At 45.8% G+C, this 25,758-nt stretch overlaps 1 protein-coding gene across 1 annotated transcript in view; it reads left to right on the top strand.

The window, feature by feature from the left end:
• The window catches only part of CPO (carboxypeptidase O), a 476,286-nt gene that overhangs the window by 281,598 nt on the left and 168,930 nt on the right, over nt 1–25,758 (top strand). Inside the window, exon 4 of the mRNA XM_078683635.1 lies at nt 23,910–24,011. Coding sequence (XP_078539761.1) covers nt 23,910–24,011 — 102 coding nt within the window. The remainder of the gene's footprint in view (nt 1–23,909; nt 24,012–25,758) is intronic.

The following is a 25,758-nucleotide window of genomic DNA, read 5'->3' as shown; positions in this document are numbered from 1 at the left end:
AAATAAAATAAAGAGTTTCACCTTCTTGTTGAGACACGTTATATATGCATACATATAAAGGATTATAACAATCGGACACACTCCTAAGAAAGGAACCATAACTTTGCATGTCTATGGTGAGGAGGTGTATTCTGCCAAGAAAAAAAACCTTCTGGATGATCTTACCCCTTCACCTGTCGGTTAAGAGTGTAGGACCCCGTCTTGGTCACAAACTGGACACCCCTCACGGAGTTGTCAATCAGCGGCTAGGCGAAAGCTTCAGCATACAGGGACCCATCAAGATTAGCAGCATTGTCTCCTCTGATTATGCGCTTGGATAACTTGCTCAAGCTGATAATTACGCTAGGTTTTAACTGTTATAATAATGTTGTCACTGTGCCTCTGTGTTTAGAATAATTTAATTTACCTCTTTCTGCTATTTTCGTTTTGCCAGCGCCCCATTCCACCGTGGGTTCTCCCGTTTGTTTTGGAGGGCGCCGGCATATACTTTAGGCTCCTTCCGGTCCTAGTGGGCGGAGCAAGGGGATCGTTTAGCGCTCTAGCGCTTCCCTACTTAAAGACCATGGCCGGCTCGTTGCGCAGCGGACGCGCCTAAGGCAATCCCGTCGGCGCCCGTCGGCGCCACAACGGGCGAAGTTGCTGCCCATTTCACCTTAAATCATCAGGACAGGACCAGCCACACTAGGGAGGGTCTGCTAGATCTTCGACCGGCAGAGCTGCCTTGCCAAACACATGGGACCCTGAGCTCCTCTCCAGGAAGTTGCACCTAGGGTGTACAAGTTGCAACACTTATTGGAAGCAGGATAGTAAGAGCTTCTCAGATACTAGTGCCACTAGGCCCCCCTTTAACACACAGGGCTTTCTTATAAATGCTAGATCTATTATTATAAATAAGATTCGCTTTTAGAGATTTTGTCTCAGCTTGAAAGCCAACATGGGTCTTTGTTACAGAAATCTGGGTGACAGACGCTTCAGGCCCAGATTTGGTAGATGCAACCCCTTCTGGGTATACCCTAGCGAGATTGGATAGAGTAGGACTGCATGGAGGAGGGCTGGGAATCCTGTATAGAGACACCCTTATTTGCAGCACTCAGGCTCTGACTGGTCCCTCTGATTCCTACCAGGCCTTCTACTATTCCATCAACCTTCACCCCACAGAAAGCTTCTCTGGCATTTTATGCTATAGGCAACCGGGCCCTAGGACATCTTTCAGTCAGGATTTTAGCAAATTGGTAGAACCATACCTTGAGAGATCTAACACAACCCTCTTGGGGGATTTTAATTTTCATTTAGAGAATACTTCCTGTAGGGATACTCAATGCCTTCTGGAAACTCTGAAATGTTGTGGTTTTGCACAGCTGGTCGGAAGCTCCTCTCATATTGCAGGGCATACCCTCGACGGGGTTTTTTCTAATGATCCCAGGTTAAAGGTGGGGCAGCCAATCCCCCATGCCTGGTCTGACCACTTCGCTGTCTCGTTTGACTTACATTTCCAGGCGCTAGTATCGCCTGCTTCTAGTGATAGGAAAATGGAGGGAAGAAGGAACTATAATCTTATAAATAAGCATTCACTTTCTCACTTCCTTAATAAGCTGGAGCCCATTAAGCATATTGATGCAAATTCCTCTGCCGTGCAGCTATCTCAATTACTTACAGCAGCAAAGGACTCCTTGGCTCCTATCAACAAGCATTACTCAGAAAGAATAAGGCCTTCGGCTCCCTGTTGCTCATTTAAAACCTCTCTGTAGGGAACGGCATAAGCAATGTCTGAAAGATTATAAAGTGGCCATTATGGAGGAAAAGAGATTATACTTCTCCAGGGTCACTGCTTCCCTGAAATGTTCAAGGGATCATTTTAAGATTATTAATTCTCTTATCTCCCCGCATGTCACTGATCCCTCAGAGTCTTCGCAGGAACTCTGTGACAAAATATCAGATTTCTTCCAAGCCAAAATATCCGACATCCATGCCCTGTTGGAAACAACGAACTCTAGTATTAGATCAGGAATGCAAACTTCTACTCCCCCCGGTGAGATTCTGCTCTTGGGGGAGACTCCCAGGCTCCTTACCTTCCCTCCCATGTCACTGGAGGTGACGGGTAGGCTCCTGGATCGCGTCAATTTGAACTCCCGGGTAGATCCCTGTTCTCTTACGGTGTTGAAAACCTGCCAGGAGATTGTGGTTCCCCCCCTCACTGAAGTTATGAACGCCGCCATCTCTGAGGAAGTATATCACTCATTGTGGAAGATGGCAGTTGTGAAACCACTTTTGAAGAAACCCTCCTTGGATCCTGGTGAATTGAAAAATAACCGGCCGATCTCCTTGCTTCCCGTCCCTGCCAAGATTTTGGAGGCCTATCTAAATTTCCATCTCAGTACATACCTAAAAGACCACCACCTCCTGGATGGTTCTCAACATGGTTTTAGGAGATACCATAGTATGGAGACAGGCCTGACAGCAGTCTTTAACAACATCCGAATTCAGGTTGATGCTTGTGCTTTTGGACCTGACCGCAGCCTGTGACACTCTATCTCCTCACAGGCTGGTGACTCGCCTTAGAGAGATAGGTGTTGGGGCCACTGCTCTGGGTCTCCTTGCATCCCTTCTTAGTGAGCGAGAGCAGATGGTGAAGCTGGGCCAGTTCTTTTCAGCCCCTAAATCTTTGCAGTGCGGGGTCCCTCAGGGCTCTTCTTTGAGCCCTACACTTTTTATTATTTATGTGACCCTGCTTGCAAAAGTGGTGAGATCTTTTGGGCTGGAGGTGCTGTCCTTTGCGGACGACACCCAAATAATGGTTTCTATATCACATAGTGTAAATGATTCTGCCCTCAATTTTAAGAGCTGTATGGAGGCAGTTTCCTTTTGAATGGTGGACATTTTTTTGAAACTCAATGGAGAGAAGACAGAGGTCCTGATTTTTGGGAGTAATCAGGAAATCTGGTCCAGCGATTGGTGGCCGGCCACGTTTGGTGTCTGTCCCTGCCCAGTATCACATGGGAAGAACCTAGGGGTGATTGTGGATAATGCCCTCTATCCTGACCTGCAGGGCAATAGGACTGTCTTCACCTGCTTCAGGATCATCAGGATCCTTAGAAAAATCTTTCACTACCTCTCTTTTGAAGCACAAAAGCAGGCTGTCATTGCTTTAGTAATGTCCAGACTTGGCTATTGCAATGCCCTTTTTTTGGGCACTAATAAAGGCCTTATTCATCGGCTGCAGATGGTGCAGAATGCCGCGGACAGGCTGGTATGGAAACTTCCTAGACATCATTCAGTCACGGCCTCGGTCAAGCTTTTGCACTGGCTCCCGATGGACCGTATGTTTATTTTTAAGATCCTATGCCTGACTCATGAAGCCTTTTGTGACTCTGGCTCAGAGGGTATCATGTCGATTGTCCATCATTATGCTCCCTTCAGATCGCTCCGGTCCTCGGATAAAAACCTACTCACTGTTCCCAGGTTTAAGAATGTTAAATGGGGTGGCAGAGCCTTCTCCACGGCTGCGCCCAAACTGTGGAATTCCCTTCCAGACGAACTTTCTAGTCAGGTCTTCCTTTTGCTTTTTCGTAAAACTTTAAAGACCTGGCTTCTCCTAGATTCTTCAGTTTGAGCATGTTCTCTCTCCCAGCGCTTCCTGATGTTTTGCATTCAGTGCCTTGACGCACTTGGGCTAAGTTTGTGCTCTACAAATTTAATATTCATTCATTCATTCATGTTAGGAAACAAATATAAAATGGCATCCATGCCTTGAGCTGAGACTGTAATCTGGCAACCATTGTTGTGTTTTACTGATAGCTGTGTTGCCATATGGATGTAATAATAAATCACATTTGTATTACGCACATGAGAAGCCTTGTACCAAATGCCAATGCAGTATAAAAGGATTCTCACTAAGTGTTCTGTTTCAGCAATGTCGGTGTTTCTGTGAAAACAACCCAACCATCACAATCGCAAAATGTGTGTCAAATGTTAATATGGCAAATAGAAGGCAACTTTAGGAAAAGAATTGTGTGTATGCAAGAATAGTACGATTTCCTACCGGGCCTAATTCGGGCACAATGATGCAAGATGGAAAGGGTTCCTGCAACAAAGTAGAGGTTGTTGTGTTCCAATTAATCTGAGTACTAGGATTGATGTGACAACTATGCAGAGATGGTATTGTTCTCCTTCTTGTAATGAGTTAGAGCATTAGAAGTAGGAATGTCATCTTAATTCCAACAGAAAGAGAACCAGGTTCAGAATTCAGGGTTTACACAGCCCCAGAGTGATAGCCCTGTACAGTCACCATTACGATGTCCGCCCGCCACCGCAACAGAATGCGAGACCATCCGCCAGGGATGCGGTGGTCCCACACCTCCAATTAGGATGCCACCACCACTGTGGTGGTGGCATCCCCCATTCCCAGCATTGTGGCGGGCGGTGCTCACAGCACCGGCCGCCACAATGCTGGGAATACATGTTGTACAATGGCATGCACGAGGTGACATGTACCGCGCAATGTCTTTCACCTTGTCCATGCCAATGCAGGGGGGTACCATAGGTACCCCTCATGTGCACCTCCCACACCCCCTAAAATCCGGAACAGCTTAGATCGAAAGGCTAATCTCCACCCTCATTATATGGATGGCTGTGTCTTACAGACAGACCACCATATAGTGGCAGTTTTACGCACGGTTGACGTGTCGTCCGGCGGAAAAGTAGCAGGCGGTCTTCCCATCCGCCACGGAACCCTCAGCCATCCTAATGTGGCGGGGGCAAACCACCCGCCATCCAAATGGGCCCCTTAGAATGTAAAATTCTAATGTGCCTCAGGCTCCACTGATGCAGATTCCAAAAGCCCAGATGCTGCAGCGAAATGCAAATGGTCCCAATTTCATTCAAATCAAGTCCCAAATTTAAATCAGAATTCCTTCCAAAATCAGAATGCATTTCGGCAATTTCCTATGTTTTATACGCTTCAGGGCTACAACTTTGATCAGTCACAATGATGGTGCCAGAGGGGGAAGAAAATGTTGCCCTTGCCACAGTCTTAGAGGTAGACCAGAGTGGTCCATTTGTAAAGGTGAGGTGAATTCCCATTCCATATCATTCTTGATCGATACTGGGGCTACCCATTCTACTGTTAGAACAGTGGAAATTCCAATCCTCCACCTCTTGGGAAAAATAATCCAGGTTGTAGAAGTTATAAATAAGCAAATGGCAACCCCTGTAATAGAAGAAGTACCTGTTAAAATAGGGTCCTTTGAGGAGAATCACCAGTTTGTAGTGTGTGATTCAAGTCTTGAGAGCTTGTTAGGATGTAATTTAGTGTGAAAATTAAACTGCACTATCTATTGTACTCCGAAAGGAGTAGAATTTAAGACCCATGATAAAGATTTAGGCTTTCAATTGATGAGCCGAGGGCCAGAAGATGGGTTGTATCCTGTAATGTCATCTGAGGATTTACCACTGGATCTTGAGGATATGGTGAAGCCTGAGGTCTGGAACTTTACAGGAAAAGATATTGGTCTCATTAAGGGAGTTGAGCCTCTTCGTGTAAAAGTAAAACTAAATGTTGAATATCCAAGAACCCCACAGTATAATCAGACCCCTGAAACAACTGGTGGTATTACTCCAGCGATTAAGTCAATGATACAACAAGGCATTTTGAAAGAGATAATGGGGAGTCCATATAAATCACTCCTTTATGGGATTACAGAAGCCTAGCTGTAAGTACCGTGTAGTGCAGGACCTGAAAAAGATTAACAGAATTGTTGTTCCTTATAGTCCCAGTGTACTGAATCCAGCTGTTATTTTGTTTTAAATTCCATGTAGGCTCAGTGGTTCACTGTCATTTGATTTATGTTAGGTATTTTTCTCTGTTCCCTTGCATTAAGACAGTTAGTACCTCTTTGCCCTCCGGTTCCCACAAGGGTATACAGAGAGTCCCTCAATTTTTAACGAGATCCTTCAATAGAATCTTGAGGCTCTAATCAAGCCCTATAATTGTCCTGATTCAGTATATTGATACCTGTTAGTGGCGTCAGATACTCAAGAAGCTTACAAATTAAACATCATTGCATTGTTGTACCACCTAACTGAGAATGGACATAAAGTGTCCACAAGTAATTTGCAGTATTGTCAGAAGGAATTCCTGAATCTCCGACATCACATTAAGAAAGGAGTGAGGAAGGTGTCTCAAGAAAAAATCTATGTGATTCTTAAAATGAATCCGCCGACCACCCAGAGAGAAGTCAGGATGTTTTTGGGAATGGTGGTGTACTCTCTGCAGTGAAAACCTAACTTTCCCAATTGGCCAAGCCTTTACAGAGGCTTACACACAAGGATGTGTCCTATCTAATACCATGGGATAATGATTGCTTGATTGCCTTCCTAGAGGTTTCAGAAAGTCTGTGTCCTGCCCCAGCTATAGGAATGACTGATTACAATTACACTTATACTTTTTTCTGCAGTGAGAGGGAGGGTTGAGCTCTTGCAATCCTTAGACAGAGACCTTTGGCCTATTTTTCTGCTACTCCTGAACCTGTAGCAACAGAGCTGCCTGGACGCCTTAAAGCCATGGCAGCAGTTGGTGTCAGCATAGAATGGTGTGAAGGTATTGTGATAGGACATCCTCCAACTGTTTTTGGGCCCCATTCGGTTGAGATCTTGTTGACACGCACCCACTCTAATCAACAGCCGCTTCACAAAATATTAGCAGATTTGACCTGTAGCTGAAAATGTCACCCTTCAGAGTTGCGCTACTTTGAATCCTATCACTTTAATGCCTCTCCCGTACAATGAACATGATGAGGTGGAGGGTGGGCATGATTGTCTCGATGTCACTGAACTATGCACCAAATCAAGACCCAAAATATGAAATGAGTCACTGGTAGAGTCTAATTACATACTGTTTGTGAATAGGTCATGTTTAAGAGACAATGATACAATGAGAGCTGCATACGCAGCCTGTCCAGTCTCAGGGGAAGTTGAATACTCCTGGCTTTGAGGGGTGTTCTCTACATAAGTGACTGAATTGCTGGCTCTTACTAGGGCTTGCTATGCCTATGACCAGCTGAGAATGACTATATTTACGGATAGTTGGTATAGCTTTGTTATCGTTCATGACCTGGGACAGTTATGGTCACAAGGAGGATTTACAACATCATCTGGATACCCGATCCACAGGTCATGAGACACTACAACTGCCTGTAAAATTTGCCGTTGGGAAGAATCCTGCCTATCGCAATGGTGATGATTATGTGACAATGGGCAACCGTTATTTTAATGAGGTTGCATGATACTACGCTCATGGGCCATGAACATTTAATTGTGAATTTGTGAATGAACCTGAAGGTGAGACTAACTATAACCTTTTACTGTCAACGACTGATACCTCGGAGGAAGCGTGTTGGATGAGAGCAGGATGTGTGAAGAGAGATGATGATATATTGGTTTCTGTAGATGGCAGACCAGTGTTGCCAGACAGCATGTTGTCCATGGACCCGCACATATTGGGAGGTATGCCATAGCCAGGTTGCTTATACTGCATTGGTTTAATCCATGATTTAAATTGCTGACTGATGAATTGTCCAACAGATGAGTTGTGTGTCAACAGATGAATGTAGGGAAAAGAACTCCAGTGACATTGAGTCATTTAGTAAGATCAGGCAGGTCATTCAACAGAATGCAGATGGACGTTATTGATATGCCTGTGTGAAACAGGCTGAGATATTGTTGTTGAGGGAGCTTATACCAAGATTCGGTTTCCCGACTTCGCTGGAACCAGACCGAGGGACTCATTTAAATAATGAGGTCCTGAAAATGTTATGTGTAGCACTGCAAGTGGAGCAGAGATTGCATTGCAGTTATCAGCCAGAGGCTTCTGGCATTGTGGATTGCCCCCTGTTAGAAATGGGGGTTTCTAGTTGGCAATGGTTTGCACCTTTGTCCAAATAATGTCCCTTCCTTCTAGTCAGGACAAGGAGATAAATTACTGAAATGTATCCTCTGCTCATCCCCTTGGTAGCTTTGCACGAGCAGTCAGGCCTATCTCAGAGGCAGTCTGTGAAGAATTTGTACATAGTAACACAGTGAAAACACTACAAAAGGACACCACACCAGTTTTAGAAAAATAGACAATATTCATCTGTGCAAACAAGACCAAAACGATAAGGACCAATATATATTAATCCAAAAATATACACTACGCAAGAATAACTTTAAAGTGCAGTTCCTTGAAGCTGGTAGCTCGGTCTGGGACTACTGTGGTGCTGCAAATAACAGAATACAACATTTATGTCTGACCGCGTTGGTGCAGACCAGCGTTAGTGTCAGCAGACTCGTAAACAGTACCTTTGGTTCCGGCTGACTGCGTAGGTGTGGACTAGTCATGACAACCGTCGCTGTTGCGATGTAAAGTGTAGCAGTGCATTGCCCCCAAGTCATGAAACAGGGAGCGGCTCAGTGACAGTCTTCCAGCAGCGATGGTGAGATTAGGGCTGCGGTGCATAGTGAGGTGATGCTGATAGGTCACGGTGCATGCAGCAGTGTCAGTTGATGGGAGCTGGTGTTGGTCGGTCCAGACTGTGGTGTGGGGTGGGCCGGTGCATCATGTGACTTACGTGTGGTGTCCACAAACCATGGAGCCATCATGGGTGTTGAGGTCAGCAAGCAGCAACGTCATCGGTGACACAAGGGCAGTGGAGTGAAATGAGGCAGTGAGGAGTGTGGTGCCCACAGGTCGCAGTGCAAGCAGCAGCTCGGTGGCAGCACAAGTCGTCATAATCGGTGAGACCAGGGTTGTGGTGCGTAATGTGGCAGTGCTTTTTGCTTTGCATTCAGGACACAGAGCCAGCAACGGTGTCGGCTACTTTCCCCCAAGGTTCCAGAGGCAGTACCCAGTGGTAAGTGAAGTCTTTGCTGTCCCATAGACTTTGTGAAGAGGAGGCAAGCTCTAATTCAAGCCCTTGGAGATACTCAGCGGCAAGTGAAGCAACTTTAGTCCAGTTCTTTCACTGCCCAAGGCAGAAGCAGCAACTGCAGGCCAACTCACCAAAGCAACAACATAGCCGAGGGGCAGTACTCCTCCTTGTTTGCGGCTGGAATTCCATGCTGGTGCTGAACATTCCGATCGCGGGTGTGGTCATAACGACTCCCGGCCGTCATGAGCACACGCCCACCGTGACACATGACGGCCGGGAGCCTCCGGGGGCCTCCGTGAGCACCGAAGGGGTAAAACTGAACATTAGTTCACACATTTATACATTTCTAAGTGTCTACTGTGAATTCATATCAGTATTGTGTTTAAATGTGTCACACATGTTAATATTATTAAGGCACAGTGAATATAAAATCAGATTTACATATATAGCTGCACTTCTGTGACTTATAAGGGTGTGCCGGAATCATGCTCCTCCAGTCTCCCTCTGATGGCGATGTTAGCCATCACACAAACACACAAACAAATCCTTATCAGGTGAGATCAAATCATTGCCTTGAAATTCTCAACATCTTTCAACTAGTATTTTCCAGGTGTTTCATGTCACCATAAAATCTACACTGATTCTCCTCTATTTCTACACCCTCCTTTCTCCTTATTCCCCTTATCTCCTGTGCTTCCATTTTTAATCACACCTACAGATAGAATTACTGCACCAAAAATTTCTCCAACAATTTTAGCACAACTACTACCTCGTTTAATTCTAATTTTCATTTCCCACACACTGCTCTGGCACAAAACTGGACAAAGGACATGGGTGTAACCATCCCTCTGTCCTGTCACTCCCCTAGGAGGGTCCCCAGAGTTTGTCCAACCCCTTCCTTCGGTATAAAGTAGGAACCCTCACTACAGGACTTTAGATTTTACCTGGACTAAACTCTGCAAGCAGAAACTAAGTACTTTGATGATCTACACTATGCTGGATGACTGAAGAATCTCCCTTGGAGTAAAGGAGTTACTCCCCTGCAAGGCAGGCACCTTTAATGCATCTGACCAGTTTGCACCTCCCAAGCTCCTGAGGACTCCAAAGATTTCTGCAACACAGGATATGGGTTACTGAGCATCCCTGAGGTTGATCTGCCTTCTCAGGAATTCTGAGACCAGTATCTCTTGTGGGGACCGTGCAACGCTAACACCTATGCACCATGCACTTTTGCAGCAGCATATGCTTTTTGGCAATCCCTGAGGCTCTGCTTTGAGCTACTTGTAGTCCTGACCCTGAGCAGTAATTGCACCAAAGATTTCAAGCCTACACTCCATGAGTGTTCGGTGGGCTGGTATTTTGTGATTCAGCTTAAAGTCCCTTAGTGATCCCTGGTCTGTTGGCCTGTGGGTCCCTGTGAAGGTAACTTTGATTTCTCTTGGGCTTCCCTGGTTGCTCCAGACATGCCCTGACACCCCATAGCTTGTAGCCAGGGCCTTGCTGGCCTTCACCGTGACTGGCTTCCTCTGCCCTCATGGGTTGCATTTGCCAAGGCTTGTTGGTGTTCAATCTGGACACTGACCCCTAAGCACTCAACATACTTTGTGGGAAAGCTCACCTCCAGACTTTGGTTGTCGTCGACATCTCCTGGTCCCCGTGGCTGCAGAGTCAAGCATCCCATCATCTCACCTGACGCATCCGACATCGGTGGGCATTCGTCTACCGAGCCCCTGGTCACCCTGGAGTGACCCAGACTCTGTCCCCTCTGCTTTCAGATTTTTCTCACCTCAGATCCAGGCTTGGATTCCACCGGACACTTTTCATCTTCCCGCCAGCAGCACTTGTTTGAGTCACGCCATTGAAAACTACAAAGGTTTCCGACACCACTATACCAATATGCACGGCTCCCCTGGGATAGGTAAGACAGGTACTTTGGTACTCACAAGGGTGCTGACCTTAGAACCTTCTATGTTTCAAAGGGTTTGCTTGAAGTCCTCGCCGAAGTGTCCTTAAACTGTAGTTTTCCAGCCGCGACTTTTCCATAGAGTTGTACGGAGCTCGCGTCTGTGTTCTCACACTGCACCAGTCCTCTGTGGGTCCCCTGTGTCACTACTTTGGGTGGTTCCTTGGGGTCCCAGAGATTCTACGTGCTCTAGGCACTGTGTTTAGTCAAGTCACTGTTGTTATACCACTTTCTTAGTATATGGTTCGGTCTCCCCCTGGAACGGCTGTGTATTGTGCTATTTACTGTTGTTCTATTGATTAAGTATTGTGTGCCTTGTGCTCTTATCTCTTATAGAGGTTAATAGAGAGTGTTTAGTAATAAATACATATATATTATATATCTCTTGTTCGGTTCTCCTCTTATTTGGTTATTCAGGAGGTTCTAATCTGGTAAAACAAGCTGCTTTACATTCCTTCGAGACTTAGCCTAAAGCTCTCCACAGCTACCACTAGGATAGCATTCCATAAAGGTTGTCTTTGACGTAATCATCAATAAGGGTCGTTTGGAATGGTGCAAGGTGCCCACTTTAATTAGTGGTCAGCATATACCAGGCCAACTTCTCACATTGGTGGCAGTGGTGGGATTCAAGCTTGCTATTGTTTTACCAGATAATCTCAATGAGTAATCAACTGAAACCAACTAAAGGTATTTAGGTACGTATAATCAAGACTAGAAATAAGTAAGTTCTACTAAACTAGGAGTTGGGTAAGTCAAGGGTCTAGCACACCCTTTCTCCAACTCAAGAGAATTTAGAGCCCGATGTAGGACACCAAATACCGGTCGGCCGTTACCGACTGGTATTTGGCTTTTGAAATGTAGGGGGCCTTAAATTTACAGATTCAGTAAATTTACCGATTCGTTAAAATAACGAATCGGTAAATTTACCGAATCGGTAAATTTACCGAATCGGTAAATCTAGATGTAGGTGGCACTGAAAACAGTGCCACAGGCCCTTAAGAATTTGTTATTTACCATGAAATACTATTTCATGGTAAATAATGAATTCCTGTATACATGCACATCTGTGCATGTACACCTGTGCCATGTGGCCTAAGGGCATGTATGTGTGTCACATGGCACACAAGCCAGAATCAGGGGTGCAACAGGGTGTCAAAGTGACACCCTGTCCCCCTTGACAATTCGGTAATTTTACCGAATCGGTATTTACCGATTCGGTAATTGACATTGATTCCTATGGGCCTCAAGGCCCATAGGAATCAATGGCAATTACCGAATCGGTAAATACCGATTCGGTAATTACTGAATCATACCGATTCAGTAAAAATTACCTAATTTTTACCTAAATCTCATTTACCAAATTTAGAACACCGAATCGGTAAAATTCGGTATTCTAGAGTCGGTAAATAAGATTTACCTACATCGGGCCCTAAGTTCCTATTAGGTTAGGTAGGTGCCTGCAACACATAACACTAGTATGTGCTCTAGAGGAGAAGTCAGTGGCTCTCTGCCAACTAGGTCTCATTCCAAGAATTGAGAAACATGTGTGCATCCGGGAAGCTGAGGTTAGGGAGAGGACCCAGCACTCAATGCCTAATCGAAACCGTAGTGCTAGATGACCTCAGAAAGACTCCAGGGTCTGATAAGCTAGGTAGAGGGGCAGGGGCAGTCAATGAGGACAGAGCAGGAAGTGAACACTTCTTTGATCTGGACTCAGCCACTGGCCAGGAGAATCAAGATGATTCTAACCTGGACAATCTAACTTTGCCTTTAGGCAGAGGAGAAGGCCCCAGTGGCCCTCTCTTTACTCCCCCAGGAAGGGTACAAAGTGTACCTAGAAGATCAAGATCAGATCTCCCTCCAGGGAATCTAATCATTCAGGTACTTCTGTAGGGACCTCTGCTTCTCAGAAAAGGGAAACCTCTTTTGATAAGAAGGGCCAATTTCTTGACTATAAAAGAGGTACGTTCAGGTTCAAGAGGGAACAATTGGCCTTAGACAGGGAATCCCTAGAGCTCCAGAGAGCTTCCAGAAGGATGGGGCCAGAGCCCCATGGTGGCACCAACCGTCTCCCTGGACCTAGAGAGTATACTCATAATCATAGGAACCTAAACAAGATAGTCCCTCCCTATCAAAGTGTGGATGACATCCATAAATGGATAACCGCACTAGAGAGGGCCTGTAAAGTACAGAGGGTCCCTCAAGAGCAGTGGGCAGCTATCTTGTGGCTCTCCTTTGCTGACAAAGGTAGAGACAAGCTTCTCACTCTAAGAGAAGAGGATGCAGACAATTACTCAGTCCTAAAAAGTGCTCTCATAGATGGGTTTGGCTAAACCATTGAACAGTACAGAATTTAGTTCAGAGACACCCAGAAGACACAGACCCAGGACTGAGTTGACATTGTAGATTGTACTACTAAGGCTCTGGCCGGATGGTTACTTGGCAGTAAAGTGTGTGATTTTAAAGGATTGCACAATTTAATAATCAGGGAGCAGATCCTTAATAATTGTCAAAATCAGTTATTCCATCAGTACCTGGTGGACTCTCATCTGACCTCTCCCCAAGAATTGGGGAAGAAGGCAGACAAATGGGTCAGAACCAGGATGAAGCAGAAAGCTCAGAACAAAGGTGATGACTCTAAGAAGCAACATTCTAAAACCACAGATAAGGGTGGGGAGAAAGGTAAAGAACAGAAGTCTTCACAAGGGCCCTAAAAGTCTTCATCTGGTGGGGAATCACAATCAAACAAGGGTAAAGGCAAGAAGAAACCTTGGTGGCACATCTGTAAACAGAAGACACATTGGACAAATGATTGTACTAAATCCAAGGAATCTACTCTAGCCACCACTGCCCCTAAGGCAACTGTTCCCCCTAGTTCAGTACAAAGTGGTGCCACACAGAATAAGGGTAAAGTACGGCTAACCACGGGATCTGAGACGGGTTATGGCCTAGTCAGAATTCCAACTCAGGCTGTGTTGGTCTGTGGTGGAGGCATGGATATTGCCTCCTTATTTGTCAGTCCCAGTAACTTGGGAAAATACAGACAGCAGCCTATGATCAATAGTAAGGATGCCATGGCATTCAGGGACACAGGTGCAAGTGGCACAATGGTGACCAACTATCTTGTGGCCCCTGAACAAATCATACTTGGGGAGATGTACCAAGTGACCAATGAAAGCAATGTCAGGACAGACCATTCCTTGGCAGTTGTGAATTTAATCTGGGGTGGGATAACTGGCCCTAAGAAGGTTGTGGTAAGTGCAGACCTCCCTGTAGAATGCTTATTGGGCAATGATTTGGAAACTTCAGCCTGGGCTGAAGTGGAACTCAGGACAGATGCAGAAATGTTGGGCATCCCTGCAGATGTGTTTGCTATGACTAGATCACAGGCACAAATGTCTTCCACTGAACAGGCCCTGGATCCTGGAATAATGGACCAGGTGCCTTCCAAGAGAAGGAGCAGTAGTGGTAAGGCAGTGTCTTCTCCTCTGCCTCAGAACACAGATCAGTCTCTTGAGGGAGATGATCTGAGTCCTAAAGAAGGAACTGTCCCAGAGGAACTTGAACCTGATCAGGTTGAGTTTTTTGGGACAGGGGGCCCTTCCAGAGCCGAGCTGCCCCTCTCTTGAGCCCCTCAGACAGCAAGCTGCTACTGAGGCTGCTGGGAGTGCCAGTGGGTCCCATAGGATGTTATGGGATGGTGGACTCTTACACTCAGAGGGTAGAGACCCCAAGCCTGGTGCTACCAGGAGGTTGGTTACACCTCTGAAGTATAGGGGCTTCCTATTAACACTGCCACATGATATCCCATTAGCAGGACACTTAAACCAAAACAAGACTTGGGACAGACTTGTTCCTCACTGTCATTGGCCACATATGGCAGAGGACACAAATGAGTTTTGTCGCTCCTGTATCACTTGTCAAGCCAGTAGTAAGGCAGGTGATACTACAAAGGCCCGTCTGATACCACTACCTGTGATGGGGGTTCCTTTAGAGGATTGGGATTGACATTGTTGGTCCCATGGACCCTCAAACTGCATCTGGGCACAGATTCATACTAGTGGTCGTGGACCATGCCACTAGGTATCCAGAGGCAATCCCTCTTAGGACTACCACAGCTCCTGTTGTGGTCAATCCCTCCTGGGAATATTTTCCAGAGTGGGGTTTCCTAAAGAGATGGTATCAGATAGAGATGCAAACTTTGTGTCTGGTTACTTGACTGCTATGTGGAAGGAGTGTGGAGTAAATTACAAATTTACCACCCCTTATCACCCACAATGCAATGGATTAGTTGAGAGATTCAACAAAACCCTCAAGGGCATGATTAAAGGTATCCCTGAAAAGCTCAGGCGTAGATGGGACATACTTTTGCCCTGTCTTCTCTTTGCCTACAGAGAGGTTCCTCAGAAGGGGGTTGGTTAAGCCCTTTTGTACTTCTGTTTGGACATCCAGTTACGGGTCCTTTATGTCTAGTGAAGGAGGGATGGGAGTTACCTCTCAAACCCCCAAACATGATATTGTGGACTATGTACTTGGTCTCCGCGCCAGGATGGCTGAGTACATGAAGATGGGATCCGAAAACCTTGAGGCTAGCCAGGAATTGCAAAAGGCCTGGTATGACCAAAAGGCTGTGTTGACTGTTTATCAGCCAGAACAGAAAGTATGGGTGTTGGAGCCTGTGGCCTCAGCAGCCCTCCAAGACAAGTGGAGTGGCCCTCATACAATCATTGAGTAGAAGGGAGAGGTTACCTAACTGGTGGACCTTGGAACTCCCAGGAGCCCCCATAGAGTGTTCCATGTGAACAGGCTTAAACCATATGTTGATAGGGCAGACATGGACTTGCTCATGGCTACTGATGAGGGTCAGGAGGAAAAGAGTGATCCACTCCCTGACCTGCTCTCTCCTGATGATGGTTCAGTTGATGGTGTAGCCTTGGCAGGCAGACTCACTGGCCAGCATCCAACTGATTGCAGGCAAGTCCTGAATCAGTTCAGACATATGTTCTCACTGACTCCAAGTCAGACTACCTGGTGAACTCATGAAGTGGACCCAGGTGACTGTTAAAAATAAGATTTACAGGCTACCTGACCATGATAGGGACTGCATCAGGACTGAAGTCCAGACATTATTGAATTTGGGAGTAATTGAGTCCTCAGATAGCCTTGGGCTAGCCCAGTAGTCTTGGTACAAAAACCTCACACTCAGAATGGCATTGAGAGATGAGGTTCTGTGCTGACTACAGGGGTCTCAATGCAGTCACTAGGACTAATTCCCTTCCAATACCCAGGGCAGATGAGCTTATAGATACTTTGGCCTCAACCATGTTTCTGAGCACATTTGACCGGGCAGCTGGCTACTGGAAAATCAGATTAGCTGAGGATGCAAAGCCAAAACAGCATTCTCAACCCCAAGTGGACACTATCAATATGTGGTGATGCCCTTTGGCTTGAAGGATGCACCTGCCACTTTTCAAAAGTTGGTGAACAAAGTCCTTACAGATCTGGAAGCCTATAGTGCAGCTTATCTAGATGATAGTGCCGTATTTATCTCCAGCTGGGAGGATCACCTGGTGAACCTGAGAAATTTCTGAAGGCCTTGCAGAAAGCAGGCCTCACTATCAAGCCACCAAGTGCCAGATAGGGCAGAGTCAGGTTGTATACCTAGGCCACCTTGTTGGTGGAGGTCAGGTTTCAACCATTGCAGAGCAAAATCCAGACCATCATGGACTGGGTTGCTCCTACCCTCCAGACTCAGGTCAGAGCTTTCTTGGGCCAGGCTGGGTACTACAGGTGGTTTGTCAAAGGATATGGATCCATAGTGACCCCTTTTAATGATTTAACTTCCAAAAGAATGCCTAAGAAAGTTCAGTGGACAGGCATTTGATGACCTGAAGCAGGCCATGTGCACTGCTCCCATTCTGCAAAGCCCTGACTATTTCAAACAATTCATTGTTCAAACTGATACATCTGAGTTAGGGGTAGGGGCTGTGTTACCACAACTGAATGAAGAGGGTCAGGATGAGCCAGTAGCTTTTATTAGCAGAACGCTGACCCCCAGAGAGAAACATTGGTCAGATACTGAGAGAGAAGCCTTTGCTGTGGTTTGGGCTCTGAAGAAGCTGAGGCCATACTTGTTTGGCACTCACTTCATTGTTCAGACAGACCATAAGCCCTTCTTATTGCTAAAACAGATGAAGGGTGACAACCCCAAACTTTTGAGGTGGTCCATTTCTTTACAGGGAATGGACTATACAGTGGAGCATAGACCTGGGAGTAACCATGCTGACGCATGGTTACTCTCAAGATATTACCAGAACATGAAAACTCAACTGGTCAAGGTTAGTTTATTCTCCATACGTTTGGGGGTGTTATGTAGGTGAGTAGGATCTGCTTCTTAAAGTTGCCCCCACTTTTTGCTGAAGTATCACTGTTTTCGACTTAGACTGACTGGGATCCTGCTATCCAGGAGCCAAGTCATGCTGCTTTCTCCCCTAAATTGATTGCATGTACTTTAGGTACACTCCAGATTGGATACTGGGGTACCCTTATCAGTCCCTAGTTTATGATACACCATGTAGCCAGGGCATAGGTACCCCAGAGGCCTCCCAGGGGCTGCAGCATGTATTATGCCACCCCTGAGAGACCATTCAAACTAACACCACAGGTCTGCTACTGCAGCCTGTGTAAGGTGGTGCTTACTTAGATATAGGTGACCTATATCTATTCTAATCACTGCACATATAAACCTATCAGTTACCCCTATGGCATGCCTTAACAATCCTGAAGGCAGGGTTCTGGGTTTTGTGTAAGAGGGTGCCCCTGCATAAGCAGAACCCCTCTGCAGCCTTCTGGATCTATTCCCCGGGGTTGTCTGTGATGCAGCCAACCCATATATACTTAAGTGCATTATAACCTCGTGGTAAATGTTAACTTTAAAACGGCTGCTTAGAAATATGTTGTATTTGATGTCAAACACCTTGGAATCATACCTCCACACCAGTAACTGGTGTGGGAGGTATGATTCCTCCCTGGTAGAACTACTACTATGGGACACTGGTCTACCCGGTACCAGCTTTCTCGACCTGGGTAGCACAAAATGAATGCTGCCAGCCACAGACATGAGTCTGCTCTCCTGCTGCTGAGCTGCGCTCGAGCAGAGAAAGTTTGGACAAAAGGTTTCTTGTCACAGGGAGGTGTGACCACCTACCAGATAGGCTTTAATGTATTGGGGCTGGGTGGCTGCACTCTGAGAGGACATTTGGTGTGCCTGTGCATAGTCCAGCTCAAACCGGTTACAGGAGCCATTTGCTCCTGCTCTGGCACGAAACTGGACAAAGGACATGGGTGTAACCATCCCTCTGTCCTGTCCCTCCCCCAGGAAGGTCCCCAGAGTTTGTCCAACCCCTTCCTTGGGTATAAAGTAGGAACCCTGACTACAAGACTTTAGATTTTACCTGGACTAAACTCTGCAAGCAGAAACCAAGTACTTTGACGATCTACACTATGCTGGATGACTGAAGAATCTCCCTTGGAGTAAAGGAATTACTCCCCCGCAAGGCAGGCACCTTTAACACATCTGACCGGTTTGCATCTCCCGAGGTCCTGAGGACGCTGAAGATTTCTGCAACACAGGCGGTGGGTTCCTGAGCATCCCTGAGGTAGATATGCCCTCTCAGCAATTCTGAGACCAGTATCCCTCGTGGGGACCGTGCAACCCGAACCCCTGTAACCGTGTACTTTTGCAGCAGGATATGCTTTTTGACGATCCCTGAGGCTGTGCTTTGGGCTACGTGTAGTCCTGACCCCGAGCAGTAATTGCACCGAAGATTTCCTATAGCCTCATCCAACTACCCGGGACACACAAGCAACTTCCAGCCCTGGGTTCCTTCTTGCAGCCATCCCATATACCCGGATCACGGATCCTGTGTGAACTAAGTCCTCGGCATTAACACCCCTACCCGGCCAAATGGACCGTCATCATGTTCGTGCTTCTAGCCCTCCTCGTGGCTTTCATCAGGCAATCATCATTAGTACAGCCTGCCACCAGCTCTGGTTGGGACGCTGTTCCCTCCTGTCATCCCATAGCCTCACCACGTGCCCTACCACAACTTCTGATGCATTTGCTTGATTGCTTAGTCCTGATGATGATCCCATAGCTCTTGTTGAGGGTCGAAACGTCATTAACAACCACGCCTTAAACTCTAAACTTCAAACTGAGAATTTTGTGGAGTATAAGATGTCTGTGTTATTGTGACTACTGTTATTTTGTTTTAAGTCACTTGCCTGTGGTAAGGAAATCGGCTGATTTCCTAATACCCCATCACGTCCTGCTCACTTAATGTTTATGTATTGTTTTGCTTTAAATATGTGTAAGTAAATTCTAAACACCGTCCAATTGGACACAAACAGACCCATTCCTAATTAAAGTATTGGGGTTATCTATAGTGATTCTCCTTGAAAGGGATCATTGTCTCTAATAATCGATTGAGTAATATATAGCAAAAGGAATATATATATCTGCATTTGGGGTCACAGCGCACCAGCAGAAACATTTACACAGGTGTGCACAACTTCAGGGGGGTGTGAGGAGGACTTGGAATGGGGGAGAAAGGGAGGAGTCAGTCTGTTCGTGGCCGCAGATAGTAAAGAGAAGGTCTTCCTTGAAGATGTCTAGGGTGATGAAGAGTCTTGGGTGGGAGAAGGTCAGTCCAAAGTCTGGGGGCATATGAAAGATAGGCAGTCGGAGGTATGATTCTTGCTTTTAGGACCGTTCGATTTCTTTTTTGTTTATAGAAGGGGGAGGTAGAGGTAAAAAAACAGAGCACGGGCAGGATATCTCCAAAGGCAAGGGAGTAGCTTTGAAGAAATATTGACTAAAAGCATCTCTTCCCTCCGTTTGACCTCAGGAGGCCTGAGTTTTGGCTTCCTACATATCTTACAGAAACTTTACCAAATGGGTACTGTATATATATGTATATTTTTATTTTGTATCCACTGATCTAAATCAGTGTGCACACAAATTTGAGTTTTTTTCGACTGGAGTGGTATCAGCGAGTATTCCTTGCTCCTGAAGTAAAGCCCTGGGGTAGGGCTTGAAACATGGAGACCACAGAAATTCATTTACATAATTGCGTGATTTTTAAATGTGTCCCACTTTTAAATCCTACCGGTTAGAGGCAAGAATAAAATAGTTTTCCAACTAAGTCAGGTAATTTTATTTTCACCACTAAAAACATCCCCCACTCCTATTTGTCTCTCCATTCTTCATTGTATATGATCAAAGTGTTCCCACGTAACCTGTCGGTCATAGCATGCCCCGTTTTGCAGTCGTAGCATGCCCCGTTTTACAGTGGAACGGGAAGAACCCAATGATGAAACATGCTACCCTGATGGGTGAGGGTTATTGAAAAAAATGTGTCTGTTTTCTACTGAACATTAGAAGTGGAAAGATAGTCCCATTTAACAGTGGTTACTACATCACTTGTACATCACACATCATGGTTTGATATTGATGATTTCTGAAAGGGTACCTGTGAAGATATTTCAGGTTGGGGTGATGATCAGTAATCAGGCAGACCCCAGAACGCATGGTAGCATTAGAGATGCCAGCCTGAAGTGTGCATTAGCCTGAGTGGCAGCTTTTTGGTGCAAAGAAAGGCCTGAGTTTGTCCTGTGGTTCTGAAAATTCTGAACTCGTGTAATAATTCAGACTCGAGAATAAAACTTCATCATAACATGACGAATTTAGTATCAAAAGACCGAGAATGACGAGTACACCATGTACAAGCATTTTCAGCATATTCGAGTGACGATTTCACCTCGAAATCGTCATTATCGTTCTGAACCCTCGGCTTCCATTTTATGTATGGCAGCCATTTTGTGAGTTGCCCTCTACATAGGCTTTAATCCAGCTAAATTCGATCCCAAAGGACACGTACACCTTAATCGACTTTCCTATGACCTGTGCAAGTTGGAACCATTGCCCCAGGCCGAACCTGTTAGGTCAGTTCCTCTCCCAGTGGCCGAACAAGATAGCATCAAGGCTCAACAAGCCATAAAACCCTTTTATCGCGCACACAACCTGCCGAATCGTACTCACATCTGTCCCTGCTCTTTTCTCTCACTTGTTTTATGATGGGGAGGTGCCCGTTTTTATTAGGGGTCCACTGGTATCTGATGGAAATACCGGACCTTGCCGGGTAATTTATTTTGGGCTGGACGAAGTGAAATATGGACATGTCATCATGACTCTGCTTTTCCCTTGTAACGAAAAATGTTAATAGTATACTGTAAATTCAAGAATGTTTGCCTGAAGCTGAATATTTTGTATAAAAAGAGAAGCCTGGTTTTGTGAAGGGGAGCAGTCTCCTGAGAATATACTTCCCGTGTGTTGTACTTCTAGGACACTTGTTACCTTGGTTGCAGCCAATAAAATCGATCCATGACTTCACCTAGAAGACTCTGAGTTTCTGTGGTCTGAATCAGGAAAGAACCCGATGTCTTTGGGTGTACCCTGGCACCGCTGGGTTACCGGTTTGGTACCGGTTCTGAAAAACCCAGTACCTCAGTCCTTTATTGTGAGTTGAGACTAGGCCATCTCTACTTCCTTTTTCACATGTTCTTTGAGCAACAGGCTGGTGTCAAAGATGACCCAAGTGTCCAAACTGGAACACTACAGGTATAGGTTCCTCCACAAACACAGATTTAGGAACAGAATTGAGTTTTTTGCGTAGAGGAAGGTAGGAGTTTGAGTTGTTGCCTCCGGAACATGGTTGATGCGTTTATTGCCACATGTCAGATATTTTAACACGCTTTCATTTGTGATTCAGCCGCATTTTATCCAGTTTAGGAAGGTGGAACATTAAAAAGGGCCTGTCCATCAAGGCAGGTGAAAACTGGTGGAAAGATTCGATAAGATGCCCAGTCTGACTGACCAGCAACTAACCTAATGGGAAATAACACTAACCATGAGGTACAGCACATATAACACAAATGGCCTATAACCTAGTCCCAGCAAGATCTTCCAATCCAGGGCAGATTCAGTCTACCTCATGGTTCATGCTAGCAAAATTAATAAACACTCTTTTTCTCTCGCTCTCTCTTTCTCTTTGTCTCTATTATGCAGTTTTCTGTTCCTTCATTTTGATGGGGGTTTTCCTGTGGAAACGAAGAAACACCTTTGCCCATGCTCCTGTTTAAAATTAAATTAGAAGCACAGAGGGGAAAAGACCCTTCAGGGGCAGGCTGCATTAACTCCGAATAGAAGGCTGCATTTAGTGCAATGAGCCCACCCTGCTAAAGGGAAGCCATGGAAACCCTCCAAAGGCAAGGCAGGGGTGTGCCAGTGGAGACACTCACAGTGCAACAAGAGCCCCATTGCTTCATGTTTCTTTGCCATGCTGTTTGGTTAGCACCTAAGCTGGAAACGGGGACACACTTCTTAGAACCAGAGCCATGTGCCCAATATATAATTGGTCCCTCAGGTTCAGTGCCTAATTTGAGCTGGTGTTTGCCGGAGGGGGGCCACCAGCACTCATTTTTGGGGACTAGCACTTACTTTTCCTCATCCAATATTTCCGACAGCAAAAGAGTGAAAACGCTCAAGGGAGAAAGAGAAAGATGGAAGAACCGTTTCAAAAGGAGAAAGTTGAAACCTGTAAGAGTGAAATGAAGGGGCAGGAAGTGTCTGGTGGTGCATTAAAGAGGCATGAGTTGGATTTCAGATTATGCAGCCTTGGTATTCTGTGCAACGGTGTCAGCCGCCGGCTTCTGAGCTGAGATTTGGAGACCAGCACTTATTCTTCAATAAATTAAGCACTGCCCAGCCTGGTCCAGTTGATAAATATATCTCAGACCAAAGAACTATGGGCCTCATTTATGAGAAGTGACGCATCGCTGCGTGAAAGCAGCGATGCGTCACTTCTCAGTGCGGACTCCTTGCGACATACCTGATGCGTCATATTTAATGTATGACACATCATGTCGCAAGGAGTTACAGATATGTCAGTATTTCTGACGTATCTGTATGGCGCAAAAATCATGCATTGCTGGAGTGTATCACAGAAGTGACGCAACTCCAGCAATGCGTCCTTTCACATGGGGTAAGCCCCATGTGAAAGGGCATGCGTCAGTCTTACGCCTGCTGTGAGGCAGGTGTAACATTTTGATGCAACGGCGTCCTAAAAGTGATGCAGTGAAATCTCATAGATTTCACTGCGTCACTTCTATGAAGCTTTTTGCGGGGGAACACCCCCTGCATACATTATACCTGACGCAGGTATAATGTAGCGCAGGGGTTTACAAAGTGACTCATCTGCTTAGATGCGTCACTTTGTAAATAGTGCGTAACCAGAGGCATATTTTACGCCGCTTATGCGTCACAAAAAGTGACGCATCGGAAGCGCAAAACTGACACAAGGCTTTATAAATGAGGCCCCATATATTTTAGTAACACTTTGTGAGTGGAAGCAGAATTTGAAATCCCTAATGGAAATTCACTAACTGTACTAAGGTATCTGCATGAGCTGCGCCGTGCCCGCTCGGGTCTCATGACTGAGTGCAGACAAAGGGATATATTGAGAGTTTGGCAGGCAGGATGCTCAGTCACAAACATGGCGGATATTCCGGCCTTCGCATTAAAATTGTTTTATAGTATAGGGCACTTGTAGTATGACAGATGGGATATTCACTGCATTTTCACGGAGTATCCCACCCGCCAAACTCAAAACAAGGTCTGTGGCCAGCAGTGAGGTGAGGTTAACTGAGGAGCGTTGCAGTGCAGGCTGAAATGAGGGTCTGGTGTAGAGACTCAGGGGTAGTGAGGCACTAAGCTGTGAAGCTAATGTTAGAGGTGGTTATTCAACATGTGGTATTAATCAATCAGATATTAACCAATAATACACAATGATATCAGGTAAAATATGGACTGCTATTATGCCCTTGCTATCTGAAAAGTGAACACGATATACTTTAAAATGATGTCAACTGTGGTATGGAAAAGCGATGTATTTCCCAGCAATTGAGATGGACCATTACTGTTACAGATTTACCAGTGGATGGATGACATAGAAAGAATGTACACGCAGTTGGTGACTCAACACAACCTGGGGAGGACCTATGAATCCAGGCCGATGAGTTACCTGAAGGTGAGTGAAAAACATGTATGCAATGGAAGGTGAAGAAGGCCTCTCCACGTGCAATTGGAGATACTCACAGTGCTGCATGTGCAGAGATACTCACAGTGCTGCATGTGCGTAGATACTCACAGTGCTGCATGTGCGGAGATACTCACAGTGCTGCATGTGCGGAGATACTCAGTGCTGCATGTGCAGAGATCCTCACAGTGCTGCATGTGCAGATATACTCACAGTGTTGCATGTGCGGAGATAACCAGTGCTGCATGTGTGTAGATACTCACAGTGCTGCACGTGCAGAGATACTCACAGTGCTGCATGTGTGTAGATACTCACAGTGCTGCACGTGCAGAGATACTCACAGTGCTGCATGTGTGGAGATACTCACAGTGCTTCATATGCAGATAGACAGTGCTGCATATGCAGATATACAGCGCTGCATATACGGAGATACAGTGCTCCATGTGTGGAGTTACTCACAGTGCTGCATGTGCGGAGATAGTATGCTGCATGTGCGGAGATACTCACAGTGCGGCACGAGCCCCATTGTCAGTGCCTTTGAATTTACATCCTGTTGACCGAGTTTGAAGTGGCACATCTGAAGCTCTCATGAGGCTAGACGAACACGGGCTGGACCCATCCTCACTTTTTGTCCCTTTGAAGTATGTTGGAGCCTCCTGCAGTGCTCTGCCGTTAGCACATGAGCAGGAGAATGGGACACACTGGTGAGAAACAATATCATGCATAACAGCAGTGGGTGCTACACTCAAAGGCCCAGTGCAGCAGCGCACAGTGCAGGTTAACCCAGGCGAAGCAGCATCAGGGGTGCGTTATACCCTTATTTAGCAACTTTCACTGCCTGAACAGCAAAATGGGCCCCATTTTCTTTTTCTTGCATTAGGACACACTTGTTACGCAACTGACTGCACTTCACACTCTTGACTCTTTTTCACATGCGGCATGCTGTATTTGATCATCTAATGTATTGACAGTTGGACCTTACCTTTTGTTCTGGTAGCAGTGCTACCAAGGCTCATTGTTGTTTATCATCACTTCCATTCAGGAAATGAAACCTAGAAATATTTAGAGCCTCCATGGCTTATCTGTCAGCTCTATGGTTATGGTTTCAGATGGAAGTTACACATAAAAATGTCCCCAAAGGACGCCTTTTGTGCAGCATAAATGTCGGTCCAAATGAATCAAACCACCTAATAAGTGGCCTGTGTGGCAACAAGGAGGTGTTGACTGATGGCCACATGGGCAAAAGTTTCCTTTTTTCTGTGGGGCTTCCATCTGGAGATGTTTCTGGGACCAAGATGAAAGCGGGTGCTCCTTAACAATAGAATGGGCCAGCTACATTTGACACACCTGCGAACAATGCTCTAAAGCTATCCTGCATTAACCAGACCCTCCAGGATTTAGCAATTTGCAAAATAATCACGAAATCATCACTTTTGTAAAAAGGCCCCGCTTTCAACAAAAGTGCCCGCGAAATCGGGGTTTTCAAGCACCTCAAGGGCTGATTAGTGGTAATCGGCGTCAATTGTTAACATAACTCAGAACCCAGCGCCTCCAGTTCACATCAAAGAGATAGAGCGCTGTGATAAGAGGACACGCAGGAGTCACCAGGAGCAGGAAGGGTTTTGAAACCGATAGTTTTCAACCGCTCTTAAATCGCACTGTGGACATAATCTGGTCACGTGTTAGGTCTAGTTGGATGCAGCTTGCATAATATTCGGATATAAGAAAGTGGGGTTTT

The sequence above is a fragment of the Lissotriton helveticus genome, chromosome 3_1, assembly GCF_964261635.1.
Source record: "Lissotriton helveticus chromosome 3_1, aLisHel1.1, whole genome shotgun sequence".
In the NCBI taxonomy this organism is placed as follows: domain Eukaryota; kingdom Metazoa; phylum Chordata; class Amphibia; order Caudata; family Salamandridae; genus Lissotriton; species Lissotriton helveticus.
Note: the sequence above shows the minus strand (reverse complement) of the source record. Positions and strands in the feature narration are given on the sequence as shown.